The 15,170-nt window shown below is 38.5% G+C and overlaps 1 protein-coding gene across 1 annotated transcript; it reads right to left on the reverse strand.

The window, feature by feature from the left end:
* Nucleotides 1–4,098: 4,098 nt before the first annotated feature.
* On the reverse strand, nucleotides 4,099–5,760 carry LOC106897506 (patched domain-containing protein 4). The gene has a single exon (XM_014958178.1). It carries the CDS (start codon nucleotides 5,758–5,760, stop codon nucleotides 4,099–4,101), a length of 1,662 nt encoding a protein of 553 aa, XP_014813664.1.
* Nucleotides 5,761–15,170: the final 9,410 nt, after the last annotated feature.

Raw genomic sequence — 15,170 nt, forward strand, 5'->3', positions numbered from 1 at the left:
GAAACATCAGGTACTGGACTACAGAGGTGAATACTTAATTCCAGCAAAAAAGACAGAGGAATAGATTAATTAAGGTTAAAATAGCCTGCATGGGAAAGTGTAAAGACAAAACTACAGGAAGAAAATATAACTTCACTGTAGCCTCCTGAATGCAGCATGCAACAATTGCTAGAGAGTATAGACAGATATATTGTTCAACAAGCACATCAACAAGGTAAGAGGTTCATTTGTCATGATTTCACTTCTTACCAGATAGAAAGCATGCAAAGCCAGCTATATCATGGCAATAAATCTGTTAACTTCAACAGAGTTATCTCAACAATGAATTCAAACCAATACACTTTGAGGGCATGAAACCAAACCAAGTAGGAAAATTCACACAGGGTTCTTGACAGCTTATGTAGACCATACAAAAAACCAGACATTAAAGGAATATGTGCAATATCCCAGTGAACTGGAAAGAAGGTGGATAATGAAGATCCAATATGCAGCATGTATCAGGGTGCCAAATTACTTTGCCCAGGCTATGCCCTTTCTTCACAGGTACTTATGTAGCTCCAGTTGAGCTCCAGGTGCTGCAGAAAAGGGTAGAATTTATTGAAAAGGACTGAAAGCAAAAAGAGCTAAAAAATGAGAAGGAACTAAAAATTATGAAATTCCCATCCCCACCTGATTCTAGTGTGAACTGAATTATAGAAGAAGAATAATTATTTTTTTTTTTTTTTTAGCTTGAGATGAAAGTTTTCCTTGGTCTGCAGAGCCTCGTGTATCTGCAGGAGTTGATAGCCACAATGGCTTTTCCTGGTAGATCCATAAATGGTTGATAAATAAAGTAATCAAATGACATCAATGGAAAGTCTGGTTTGTTTTTTGCTCCACTCCCGCATTGGCGTAGAAATAAAAAGCTTCTAGTCCCAGAGTGTAATCTGTATATCTTGTGTCTGGTGTATACAAGTGCTACTGGACATGCATGATATTGAGAGAGAAGCTGGTTTGACATCTCATCAAACTCTAACTCATTTGTGCGAGCCTACCTTCAATATTGATATATTCTGATTTCTTAGCTCACCTTTCTCTGCTAGGGGAATTCCAGTGGCAATTTTTAAATGCTCTGTTCTGCATAAAAGCCTCAATAAGCCAAACATAAAATTTGAGCTGAGTTACTCCTGGGATTTACCCTTAAAATAGATGCGTGGGAGGCGAGTTTCTAAGGTTTTCTTCTTTTCTCTTTCCCTCGATACTTAGTCATTTTAAGTGGGATTAATCTCACCAAATCTGGATGAGTCTGCATTGCTGATGTCTGTACTAAGCACGCTGAGCTTCCTTTATCACCAATGGACAGAAATATGCATTTTTTTAAGGTGTGATTCATTTACTCCTAATGCATAGCTGTAAAATGGGTCAGAAGTTTCTGTCCCTCTCTTAAGGCCATAAAGGGAGCTCAGATATAAATATCTACATTGTCAACATCCAAAGCTAGATGAGATGAATCCTGGCTTTGATGGCTTTGGAAAATGCTGCTTTCTTCAATACAATGCATGACAGAGATCCCTGGGGTACATTTGGGCAGTACAAGAGAAGATCAGCATCTTCCCGTATAACACATTCAGTTACGTGAAAATGGACATCTCCAGAAGTGATACCCAAGGGTCACAGTTGTGCTGCAACAATTTCAGTTTTGTATAGTCAGTGGAGGAAATGAAAGAAGAGGTATGGAAAGCTTGACATTCATAACCAACTGTACTAAAAAGGTGGATATTGCACAATATTTTCAAGATGCAATCAAGGTCAGTGAATACTTCCCAACTAGAGACGCATCTGAGCCATAACCCAACATTCAAACATCCCCTGCTCCTAAATCTCACTAATCTATTTTGATCTCAGTTTTGCAGCTGACCTTTGAATATCTTGGATCAAATCAGTAACCTTGATCTAGCTGCACCTGAAGTTTGGATCTGGATTCAAACTTTGGAAGCTTTACCTATCTAGAAAGCTTATCTTTCTCTAAAACCTCTAGCACGCAAAAGGTCCTTTGAACAATCAAGAGCTTTGACCACTCCTAAAACACAGAGGTCATTTTTGGCAAATGGTAATGGCAAAGTACAGAAAGCATAGGGAAGAGGGGTAACTGCATTCCTTGGAAAAAGAAGCAGCTAACAAACATTAGAGCTGGCGTTCAAATGGCTTTTTGTGCTGCAGGGGAATTTTCTCTGGATCTTCCTAACCATGAAACAGTAGGAAGAGGTGAGACATGTCACATAACAAAGAATCAACTTCTCGCAGAGAGCTTTTTAGTAAAACATATGTACACACCCTCATCAGCAAACTCTGCAGGTTTGAGACTGATTTAACCAGCCACAAATAGACATGTATACACATTTTGGAAGGCAAACAGCTTCCAGACATCTTTTAAAGGTACCCACAAATAATACAAAGTAGACATAAACACTCCATATAGTGATAACTTTACATAGTGTCCTCATGGATACTATATATTCAGGAAGACATTGCTCATGTAGGTGATGCTATACCATATTCCAGAGAGTAGAAAGCAAGCCCTTTTAAAATACTGAAAGGGGAGATGGACATGGCAAGGTCCAGCACAGAGCTGGGCCAAGAGCAAACTGAAATGGCTAGATCTGTTTTCATCCCTTCTCTTGGGCTACTAAGCTGTATAGTTTACAAAGCAGAGAAAGCCATTCATAGCTCTTTACAGTACGATTCCCAGTCTCACATAGTAACTGTGGATTTACTGCACTCTTCTGTGAAATTCAACTGCCATAACAAAGCTTTATGTTGCAGACAATCGACACTCAGATATTTAGGAGTAATAATAATAAAGACATTTCGCCCTCCCCTCCCCTTCCCACAGGGGACCGATCTGTCTTTTTACAACTAGGGTTTGATTCAACCCCGTGCAAACCTTAACAAGGTCTTTTGTGTGTGTGTGGCAAGTATTTGACTGGCGTTTTGCTTAAAGAAGGGGAAAATCCCACTTCCTGCAGCTTATTGCAGGGACCAGCAAACATATCCCTTCACCCGTTGGACCAAATATATAATGATAATACTGTGCGGGTGCTCCAGAGCTGACTCAGCTGTTACACGGTCACATTATGCCTGTGATATGCAATCCATCATTACGTTTAAAGTGCCTGCTTGATTAATATTCAGCATTTAATGTCAACACTGAGAAATTAGAATTCAAAAGTGTTACACTGCAGGAACTGCAAATACTGCTGCAGTGGTAATGGCCTGGGTTAGTTTCATGAGATCTGTTAGTTCAAGGGGAATTTCACAATTCAGAAATATTAAAATGTATGCATGGTATTAATTACCAGGTTTGACCTCTTGGAATAAAGGTCATGTGTCACATTTAAAGAAACTGAATGTTAGATTTCCAAATGGCTATGATTATTTGTTCTCTTACATAAACAGTACCTCTATCATTTAGCAGTAGAGCTTTGCCATCCATATTCACAATAACACTCTAATTGTAGCGTTACAGATATGCATGGTGTACTAGAATTGGGAAGTACTTTGGCTTAGATTGTTTTAAACATCTACTTCCCAAGTGCATAGGTTTCATCATAACCAACTTGCTCAAGAAAATTAAAAAAAAATTACCATGACAATTTTTTATCCTTCTTGGTCTTGTTCCCTTTTCTTATTTGAGACGTTGTTGATTTGTTTTTTTTTTTTTTCCATGAACAATATTATCAAACAAATGTGCCTTTTTCCCTACTTAATGGTTTACTTAATGGTAATTTTTTTTTCACCTTTCCCTCAGTCCTACATTTAACAGATCAAGCAATTCCCATTAGAGCTACAGTTTGAGATTCAGGAACACTTAACGGCCAACAGACTTTTCCCTGGTGGAGAATGAGAATTCAAAGGAAACATCTGAGATTATTTTTACTTTCATTATTTTTGTTAAAAAAAGTTTGCACCTTGATGTGTCATGAATACCCCTTCTTGATCTTCCTTTGCCTTGTCAGACCTGGCCAGCACAAGCAGCTGAGATCTTTGCTCTATTTTCCCTGCATCTCTGTGCAACGCTTTTTTAAAAAGAGAATATGCTATTATTTTTTTCTAAGCCTTTCAGACTGCTGTAACATGATCAGGATTCTCCTGAATCTCTATGCATTCGATCTCTTCTCGTTCCTTCCTTTTGGCCCGTTTCTTTTTCTTGTGGTGCTTTTTGGAAGGTGGGAAAAAGGTTAGAAAGACGGGCAAAATAACAAAACAGTGCAGAAGTGTGCAACTGCCGGCAAGCAGCAAGCATTTGAACAGTGTGAAGGTCAAGTTTGAAGGCACAAAGAGAAGGGGGACCAACCCAATAAGAAAAGAAGAAACGTTCTGCAAAATGGCTGTCCCATGCTCTTGGAGGGAGTTCTTTATACACTGAGTTCGGGTGTGCTCAGTAGCTAGTACAAATGTATAAAGCAGGGGTGCACAGTGATCTATGGCAAAATTCAAAGTGTAGATAAGGCACAGTATAGAAATGCAATCCATGTCTACATTCCATAAGGTCATCAAGCCAAGGACACCCAGCTCTATCGAGGTGACACTGAGAATTAACCAGAAATTTCCCAGAGGATGGATAACCAGGAAGAAGGTCAGTATTAACACCAGCAGAATGCCAAAACCAGAAATCAGGACAGGCATAGTTACTGATAAACCATAGTGGTCCATGAAAACAAAGGTAGGATTGAATACAATGAACTTGATGCTCTGTATAAGAGAGAGTGGCCGCAGCTTCTCCAACAATTCTACTGCCTCCCTCTGTGTGTTTTCACTAGTCCTGGCCACCAGGTACAAACGAGAAGCAATTATGTTGTTCTCGTCTCCAGCTTTGGAGAAAATGATGTCATTTTTGAAGTGCTGGAATTCTGGCTTTTTTAAAAAGGAGCTCTGGAGGATGCTGATAAAGTCACTTTTGTTGGTTGCACTGATGTTACCCACTCGAAGGTACTGGTAATACTGTTCAATCCAGGACACTGTATTGAACCCCTGGCTTAGTGTTTTTAGGTCTTCTTGCACAGTGCCATTCCAGTACTCCAGAGGTTCATAAATGTAGAAACCTATCACTGGGCTGTAGTTGCTGAAATACTTCTGCTGTATGAGGGCATAGGAGACGCTTGGAGACTCACTGGCGAGAAGGTTGATAATATTGGCTCCATCATTAATCTGTAAGCACCCCATAAAGGAGAAAGAGGCATAGATGAGATACAGTATCACCACAAATGGCTTGACATAGATGTTGGTAATCCACTCATTGTAATGCTCTCGGAGGAAATGCTGGATAAAGTGATGCTGGTACGGGTTGGTCTCATGATGAGAAGTATGCTGATGGCCATCGTTCATCATGGTCTGGAACCACACAGGTTTCCGGTCCAGGTATTCTGGTGAAGGAATTTTACAGCAGAAGATGCTGTGATAACGGTTCTGCTCCAACTGGCCAGCAAAGACCAGGCAGGAGCCAAAGAAGGAGAAGATATAGAAGTAGTTCAACAGGATGGAGACACACATGTTCTGGCAAAAGACTTTTACAGCTTCGATGTTGGTGAAAGGGCTTGCACCCATGCCGAAGGCTATGAAATACAAGGAGCTTGTCATTGTATAGGAGACCATGACATCTGAGTAGGCATCTGCTACTCTGTCCTTGAATGGCAGATTCTCTCTGGTTCGACGCCATCCTGAAAGAAGTTCAAACACTCCTTTGGTTCCATGACCTGAAATGAGAAAACAAAGTACATACATGTCCATATATAAAGGGGGTCCCATCCTCCTCCAGGTTTTCCATCCTTCAGTAGGCAAAAAAAATTGTCACCTAAGCTTCGTTATGATTTTGTTATCCGTTAAACTAGTGGAAACTTGTGAAGTGCCTGTTGAAAACTAGATACCAGAATTCATATGCGGGTGCTTAAAATAACAGCCTGATATTCTGAGACTTCCCATGTTCAGAAACGAAATTATGAAATGCCCTGTAAAAGACAGTTATTGATTTTATCGGACATGAATTAGTTCCCAAATAGGCTGCCTATATAACACAAAGGAGGACATTACATTTAGTTGGAGTCTGGGGTTCATTCTTGAAATTCCTTCTGTCATCCTACATCTTTCAAGGTTTAAGGGATTCAGTCTGAAACACTTACAAATGCAAATAATATCATTTTCTTCCAGAGAGTATAAATTAAAGACATTATTTGGGAAATGAGAAGGTGTGACCAAGAAAGGGACACCTTACTTCGTCATGACGGACAAAGGGAAAAATATACTGCCGTTAAGTGCAAATAACCAGAATAGTTGGTATGATGGTCCTCTACCTACTGAGTGAAATTGGAACTTCTCTGTGATATTGCACAGTTTTCTACACTATATGAAAGTTCACATGCTGGTGGCAATGATAGAAAGTACAGTACTGGCTAAATCACTGTCCACATTAATTATCTCAAAGAACGCATGGTTTTGTGGTTTTTTTTCATGATTATGTCTCTCTCTCTCAGCTATCCAGAGCTCCTCCTGGTGAGAAGGAATTCCCTTCTCTCAGAGGACTCAGAAAAGAGCCAAACATGATCAGTGCTCCATGGCAGGTACTTACTTTGTATTCCATCCTGAGAAGTATTTTGGGGGTATGATTTTTTAATAAATTAAAACTTAGTACAAACTTACTTTCATTTTACTCACCACAATCACAGTCTACAGCTATTAAACTTTGGGACATAATGGTAAAGTTGAAGCTAAACTTATGGAAAAGGTTTAACTAGTAAAAGTTATTCATTATTTATACGCATTAATATAATTTATATATTGAGTATGCACAAACACATATTTTATTATTTCCCATTAGAGATTTTCAATCTGGGGGAAAATATAAAAACTAACATTAAAAAACACAGCCAAAAGTGTTTGGCTTTCAAATCAAAATTTTTGGTCAAAAATTAAAACCACATATTTGTGTTTGGATGAGAAAGTGGAAAGTTCTCTGCATTTTCCTTCAACCCTGACAAAGTTCTGGAAAATGCAAGGAAACACACTACTGAGCAGAGAAGAAGTAGAAGCAGATGTGGATGTTCCTGTCTCTGTGTGACTTCACTCTTTGCAGTAGAAGAATTGCATGCAACAAAGCATGCAAAATGGTCATTTTCTTGTAACATAACCAGAAATATGACAACAGGAGATTTTAAAAAAAATGAAGTGTGTAATAGTGAACAAAAAGTCTGTTGAGTTTGTCTTTTGATTTAAATTGTTTGGATTCTTACAGCTGCTTATGTTGCCCAAAGCAGACGCTTGACAGCCATTCTAGACAGGTGAAATTACAGCATAAACTGTCAAGTTCTGTGAATGTTACCTGCTTTACTGCAAATCAGTGTCCCCAGTGAAAGATAAACATACAGTATTACAGAACTCTTTCAGTTAGCAAAAAGCCTGTGTGGAATGTGGAAACGCCGCTTTTTTGCGAATCACCATCTTGGTTCAGGAGGGACCTTAATTTCCCTGGTAGGCTTAGGGTGGGTCTGTTCAAATTCTCAAGGCACAGCTTTCTTGTACACTGACACTTTTGGACTGTCAAACAGAAAGAATTGGCGCCTTGGTCTAAGTAAAGCTGCAGAATCCAGTGATTTGGCTACAATTTTGTATCATGCTTAAAGCAAACGTGTAAGTACAATGCAGGGTGTGATCCAGGCTGGCTGGTCACCACTTCCAGTGCCCATGTCCTGGCATGGTTTAATTTAATGGTGTTAGGAGCTGCGTTTCATTCTCTTTCGGGATCAGTAGAGCACAACAATCTTCCTCATTTTTCTGTGCTTACCCCTCCCATCTACCAATTGATTCTGGATGGTTCTTTTACAGATGTTCTGACAAAGGTCTCTTTAATGTATGATTTTACCACTTAAAACTTGTGGATGTCCCATAAAGTCATAACACCTCTCTTTCTGAGTCAGCTCCCAACCTCATTCTTGCAACTTCTCTTCCAGGTTTGGCCATGCTTCCTCTTTCTCTCTCTCTCTCTTTTTGTTTTCTTCTCTTATGAGGAAGGCTGAGGGGATGAGTAGCAGCACAGGATTTCTTCTCTCATTACTTGTGTCATTCCTCCCACCTCCCATCCCATCAAGACTCTTCCACTGAAGGCACAGTGATCACTCTGAGCAGAGATGCTGTTCTCTGCCTCAGTTTCCTCTCTCCCAGGTACCCTGCTGTGATCTGAGACAAAGCTCTACAGACCCCACAATGGAAACATTCATTTAGCATCTAGCTGAGACTTTGAGAACCACTTTCTTCTCAAACTTCTCTCTTCTGCCTTTAACAACATGATGGTAGCCACATTGGGTGGAACCATGGATTGCTCTACCTCTACCTAATTAACCTGACAAAGTTCAGGGATAGATTTTCAAGAAAAGGATGCTGGAAACAGGAATTCTTTTCAGTTTCTGCCTCTGAGATTTTAGCACTCAGCCAAAAGGCCTGCCAAAAACAGAGCTGCATTTGCAACATCATGTTTGGAGGCACTGAGGGACCTTTTTTCACCTGTCTGCTCCATTTCTAAATGCACTCACACTTTTGGCCACCACAGCCTCCTGCTACCAGGAGCTTTATAATTTCATTACTTGCTGATTGAAGGAAGAACTTGTTTTCATTTGTTTCAAACTATCAGCCAGTATAAATTTATAGCTGAATTAAGGAAAATGTAAACCTGTTGGGCCGCGAGCAGCTTCTTTAATAAAATCTACTCTGTACATGTGACCTTTGCTCCTGGGATCTCCCATCTGAATAGTCCCAGCAGCCCTGACCCTTTTGACACCTCTCCTTGACCACATGTCCACAGCTAGGTGTGTGCTCCTTTGGTGGCTCTCCAAGATGCATGTGCTAGTTTGCCATCTGGATGTTACCAATAAAATATAAAATATCTGATTTCTACCTTCCACTTCTTGAGAAGTGGTATAATCTGGGATTTTTTTTCCTTTTTCTAGGCATCAATTTTCACAAAGCTTCTAGGATTGCAGCAGTCTCTGAGATCTCTGTCCCTCATCTAGATGTGACTGAAATGGGCCCATAATTTGCAAATGTACAGAAAAAATATGTGAGGCTCTTGTTAGGGATTAGATATAGAAGTGATTGGCAAAATAAAAGATTTTGAAAATTTTTAAACAGTTAGTGTGGATCATTGTAATGTTTTCAAAATGGAAATTTGTCAAAAGAAGTCCTTTGGCAGAAAAAGTTTAAGTTATGCTGGATTGGCACTTTCCAAAGAAGCCTTAGGTGAAACAACATTCTAACAGCTTTATTGGAAACTTATAATAATATTGATTTTTCTTTGCTTATTCCAAAATCTCACTTATCTGCCCACCTGCAAGGTTATGTTCACAGCTGCATCTTTACCATGTTTTTATTGTTACTAATTTATAAATTTTAGTGTATCATCTTCTCAGTGATGAGCACGTGGGTGCATGTACGAAAAAACTACCCAAAAGTATACATTAATGTGTATGCACTAACTTGTGTTAATATTGAAAAGTAAAATATCATCATTAAACTGTAGACTTTTTCTCTAATAGAACAAGTAGTATCTTAAGGAAATAAAATATTGATTTTTGTAATGTCTTTGGCACTAGTTTTCTTCTGATTATTATTACACAAATATAAAATTTCCATTTATCCCTCTTTTACAGATAGCTTCAGCTCTATCACATAAATACAGGAATTGGGGAATACAGCGCGGTAATTCCTTTGCTGCCATAAGAAGAAATCTTTGTCTGACTGGTTTTCCCACATCATTATTCTGATATGAAATTTTCCAGTCAGTCTCTCTGTTGTTCTCCCCAGATATGCAGGTCTATTCCTTGTTCCTACCAAGGATACAAACAATTTTTTTCTGAATTGGACAGAAACTAGCATTTTCCTGACATTTCTGATGATTCAGACACCGCTGTCACTCTGTAGAATTCTGTTCCTTCAGCTTCATGGCTAATGTCTCTGACAACACTGACAGCGGAGTTAAGTTCACTCAGCAGTTCTAGGAAGGTTCACAGGGTCTTTGGCTCTGGGTCAAAACTGCCAAGTTTTGCTAGTACTAACATGACATGAACGAAGTAGAGCAATTTTTTATTTGCCAGACAAGCAATGGCCTATGACTACTTAAGAAGAAACAGAAATTTTAAGTCCAGTACTTGTGAGATTAGGTGAGCAAATAAAGGAAGCTGCAGAGAAGGTGGAAATGTGTGATGCTTTTTCTGCCTCAAATTTCAAAAAATAATTATGAGCAGATATTTAAAATTAGTTTGAAACGGTCAGGGATAGAAACAAGAAGAGTGAAATAACCAATCAAAGACCACTTGATTCAGTTAAGTTTTTTCAAGCTGGAAGAGCCTGGAGAAATTAATAAATTAAAAACTAAGCCAAAAGCAATCTCTGAACTATTAGCAGTAAACTTAAAGAATAAATGCAGATGGGATGGTCCAAGAAGAATAGAGAGAAAAGCAAAATATCTCTCTTGAAAAAGGAGAAAGAACTTAATGCCCACCAGCTTAGTTCCTATCTCAAAAGATAATAGAATAAGCAATTATAAACCAGTTTACCATCCCTGAGTAGACAGGAAGGTGATCAGAAAAAGCTGATACAGATTTATCAAAAACAAATAAACTCAAGTCAAACCAATTTATTCCTTTGAAATGTAACTAGCCTAATGGAAAGAAGGAGAAGGAGACAGACTGTTTATCTCAGTAATGCTTTTGATATTTTTCTATTGGACTTAGCAAGTTTTTAAATACTATTGTACTTAGTGTTCTGACAAATGAAGGGAATACCATCTAGAGGAAAACATGGCAAATATGTATTCAAATGTTTGAAAGTGTGCACATACAGAGTTGTTTCCACTGACCTATCAATTCTCACAGGGACATTGTAAGCAAGATTGCATCAAAGGTCCGTCTTGGGCCTGGTTCTTCTTTATTTTTTCCGTTAATGATATGGACACTTACGAAATTGGTGTGTGATGCTAGACTGTGGAGGAGTTCAAATCCTCATAGAGCACGACTTAAAACTTGGAGAAGTAGACAGAGATGAATAAGATGAAATTTAATTAAGATAAATGCAAGGCACTTTATGTTAGGAAATCAAATGAAAGAAATGCATAATAAGGAATAACAGATGAAGAGGAAGCAAGACAGAAGATTTTTTAGAGGATATGGGGAATTTCAGTGGGAGTAAGTAAAAAATATTCTGTTACAACACATAAAAAGCTGAGTTATTAGTAATAACATAACAATTTGGAGGCAATAATTTTGCTCACTCTAGTATGATGGAGGCATAACCTGGAGGACTGTTTTTTGAAATGGGGTATGACGTTTTCATAGAATCATAGAAAGGTTTTTGTTGGAAGGGACCTTTAAAGACCACCTAGTCCCAGTCCCCCTGCTGTGGGCAGAGACATTTGATAAAAAAATTAGAAAAATTCGGGTGAACACCTTGGGCAATAAAACCAGCAAATAATAGCCTATTTCTGAAATATGAAAAGCATAAAGAAAAGCTGAATGAGTTGGCCTTTTTCCCCCTATAGACTGGAATGCAAATGGGGACTCAATAACATTCAACATGAAGAAAGTTATCATGAAGACGAGAGCAATCAATTCTCTCTCATTTCTACTGGCAGGAGGACAGGAACTATTGGTTTCATTTGCAGAAAAACCCCACTTAGGTTAGATATCAGAAAAAACAAAGTTTTCCTCCTCTAATGTTCATAAAACACTGGAACATATTGTCTAAGGAGGTCATAAAATCTTCTTCATTGTAAGTACAAAGGCTAGATTAATAAACGTTAACAGAGGTGCTAGGTACATCCTGTCTTAGAGATGTGAGGTGGATTCTATGCAGGTTCCTGAAGTCTCTTACACTTGTACCATCATATCTAACTTCAACTTAACATACTTAGGATTACTAAGCAAAACCAATCTGTCTTCTGTGTTGTCTCCATCAAAGCATGCCTGTTCATCATTTATCTGCTGCTTCTGCCACAAGCTGTCAAACTTCTTGGGATAGGAATTTGATTTGCATTTGTCACTCAACTTAATAACCACTGAGACCTCAGAATTCACTAGGCACCACTGGAAGGAGGGGCTGGGTACTGCCAGCTTTTGTAAGCTTTCTAGCAAGGAAGACCAGCATGAGTCTGCACTTTTTTGCTTCAAGACAGAAAGGAGAGGATTTGCTGCTATAGATGATAGCAGTCAATGTGATGATAACCTTGTTTGTGCTATATTTCAAACCAAAACTGGAACGGACACTCTAACAGGGCTAAAAGGAAAAGAAATCACAAGACTTTTAGTAATAGTAAAAAACCATAAACTTAGAAGTAAGTGCCACAGCACAGCTTTACTCAACATTACTGCGCTAAGATACCCAAGTATATTCAGTTTTCATTAACAGCCACACCTGTAATCTTGTATGCAGGATGCAATGACAGCCTTTTTTAACATCATAGTCGTGGACAGTAAATATATTTTTATATTAAAATTCTTTGCTGTGAGTCTACAGGAAATTATCTTTCCATCAGTTTATCCAGAAAAATAATATATAACTCCTTGAGGGAGAGAATCAAAATTCTTTTTCCTTGGGAATAGATGAACAGGGCACACGGAGATTTTTTCTTTCTTGGCAGTACACAGACCAATTCACCTCCTGGAAAAACTAGGCTTGTGTTATCTAATCAATCCCCCATCATAGCAGGGGCCGTGGCCATTAGTAGCATATTGACAAGACATATACTTTGCCTAAATAAACTTTTTAAGACAATATAATTTTTGGGGTAAAATGTAGTAGCCTGTGGTATTCAGAAGGTGAGGTTGTGATCTAATATTCTCTCTGGTCTTACAGTTTAAGAAACTATCAATTTATCCAGTTGTATTGATTTGAAAATATACTCTATTTTAGATAGTTTAGGCTCATACAGTCACTTTTTTACAGAGGAGGAACTTCCCATCTCAACACAGTAAAATGTAGGATGCATTTGTTCTTCTGCTTAGTCACTAATGTTAATATCCTGACTTACATTTAGAAAACTGAAGCCCAGAAATTAAACAAATTGATCACAGTCACCAAGGACCATCCGTATTTCACAAACAAAGAAGTAATAGAAAGAACAATTAAACTACTTATTTTTGAAGACTTAGTAAATCCTTGGGATCCTTGATGCAGAAGGCAAAGAGAATTTGAATCTTGGTGATACCTTAGGTAGCATTAGGATATACTATGAAATGTGTACATTAATTTAGGTCGTCTTCTATAAAGGTAAATCTCAGGAGAATGCACCGGGGCAAGTAGACCTCGATCACAAGGCAGAGTAAACAACTTTCCAGCTTCATTTAGGATACGGAGAAGCGTATATTTTTTTTAACTAACCTAAAATACAGGTGGGAAAAGAGTGGTTTTCATTTTATATCTCTCTATGTACATCTAAAATAATTGTAATTGAATTGCTCGGACAGTTGGATTGTTTACTGTATCTTCTTTGTTTAGTTTTCCCTGAGCTATTATGCTGTTTTAGTGGTAACCAGGGTAACTAAGGGAGTTTGGTGGGACAGGTGAGGGACTAAATCACTCTCACAGTGCTCAGTAGTTTGCTCTTTTTCTGGAAGCTCAGTACAAGAAGTGAAATAAGACCTGATCCTACCAGTAAGATATCTGGGATGCTTCAGACATTGGGGACAGGAGGTCTAACTGTGGAAGCAATGTACCACTGACTAGCATTGATCAAAGGGAGAAGTTTCCTTGAGTCATAGGGATTATCAGTGATATTACAGTATTTATTCCTTCTGAATGTCACGGAGCTTACAGAAACAAGTACATAAAGCCCAGTCAAGATCTGCTGATGAACCTCCTGCAGAATTTTCATTTTCACTTACCATATAATTCTTTATCTTATCTGAAATATGGCATTTTCTGATTTTAAAAAGCATCTAAACAGATCAATTAAATAATTTCTAGGTACATTCTTCTTGTGTACCATGGCATGCACATTTTTTCTCAACAAGATTTATGCAGACATGCTGACGGAGGGGTTTACACCCTGATGTGCCTTTCCATCTTGAAATGTGTGAAGGATAGAATTGGTTTTTTAAGTAACAGATCTCTATCATACTAAATTGGCTAATTTACAGAGCTGGAGTTTATAGCAGGAGTGTTTAACTAAATGCAATGAAACCTCAGCCAGTTGAACCATGTGCCTTTAGAGACAAGGACCTCAGAGAAATCTCCAGTGCTACACAAGGGACTTTGATGTTGCTAGATTTTAGCACATTCAACAACACAAAAAATGCACTTGAAGCTATCACAAATACCATAAATTGAGTCAGTCATGCCCAATAGATATTTCTATGTCTTTAAAAATATTTCTCCCAACTTATGGCCACTTTATGGGCCTGAGCACATTAGTGGCTTCCAGCTCCCCAGTTTTGGTGTATCCCCATTACAATGTGAACCCCATTAAAATAGTAACAGTGCGTCATGGGGCACTTCTATTAAATACACAGACTATGACTGGTGCTTTCATGTGTGCTTCAAGTGACTGCATTTATTTCTGTGTGCGTGAGCACTCCTGAAAGCCTTTTAAATAATTCTGGGAATTGCTGATGAGACCAAAACATGAAAGAATTAGTCTCCTCATGCACATTTCAGTGGAGTCTGGCAGATAGCAACCCCGTGAGGGTTTGAGGCTGAAAAGCAATGAGGAGAGAGGCAAACACTTGATTCTGTTTGGTGTTTGCTGTATAATGGCGTATCAGAAGAGCTCAGCCTAACACTGCTCCCATGAAATATTGCCAACTTCTCAACCACAGCCGTATCTCTGGTATCTGATCTCCTTGGAATGACTACAGCAGGAGATGTTGACTAAACACTAATATGCATGACTCTCCCAATGAAATGCCTCTCTCTTTTCACCAGTTAGAAAATGAGCTGAGGGTATTACCTAGGGGCCTGACTTTTAAACTGCTAAAATTATGTGAGAATAATCATATTTTCTGTCTCCATCCTGTTTTCTTCAATCTTTCTATTGCAGAAGGAAGTCTATAGAGAAACATACTCCTGTAGCAGAAGAAAATGATGTAATGACGTAGTATTCATAGTGGAGTCCCTCTGTTAATTTGCCTTCCAAATCTTAGGGATGTCAATCTGTA

Source organism: Calidris pugnax, unplaced genomic scaffold (assembly GCF_001431845.1).
Source record: "Calidris pugnax isolate Ruff unplaced genomic scaffold, ASM143184v1 scaffold276, whole genome shotgun sequence".
NCBI lineage: Eukaryota > Metazoa > Chordata > Aves > Charadriiformes > Scolopacidae > Calidris > Calidris pugnax.

Bases quoted from the DNA above. Each gene is read 5' to 3' on its own strand.
- LOC106897506 (XM_014958178.1), bottom strand. From the start codon at position 5,760: ATGTATGTACTTTGTTTTCTCATTTCAGGTCATGGAACCAAAGGAGTG.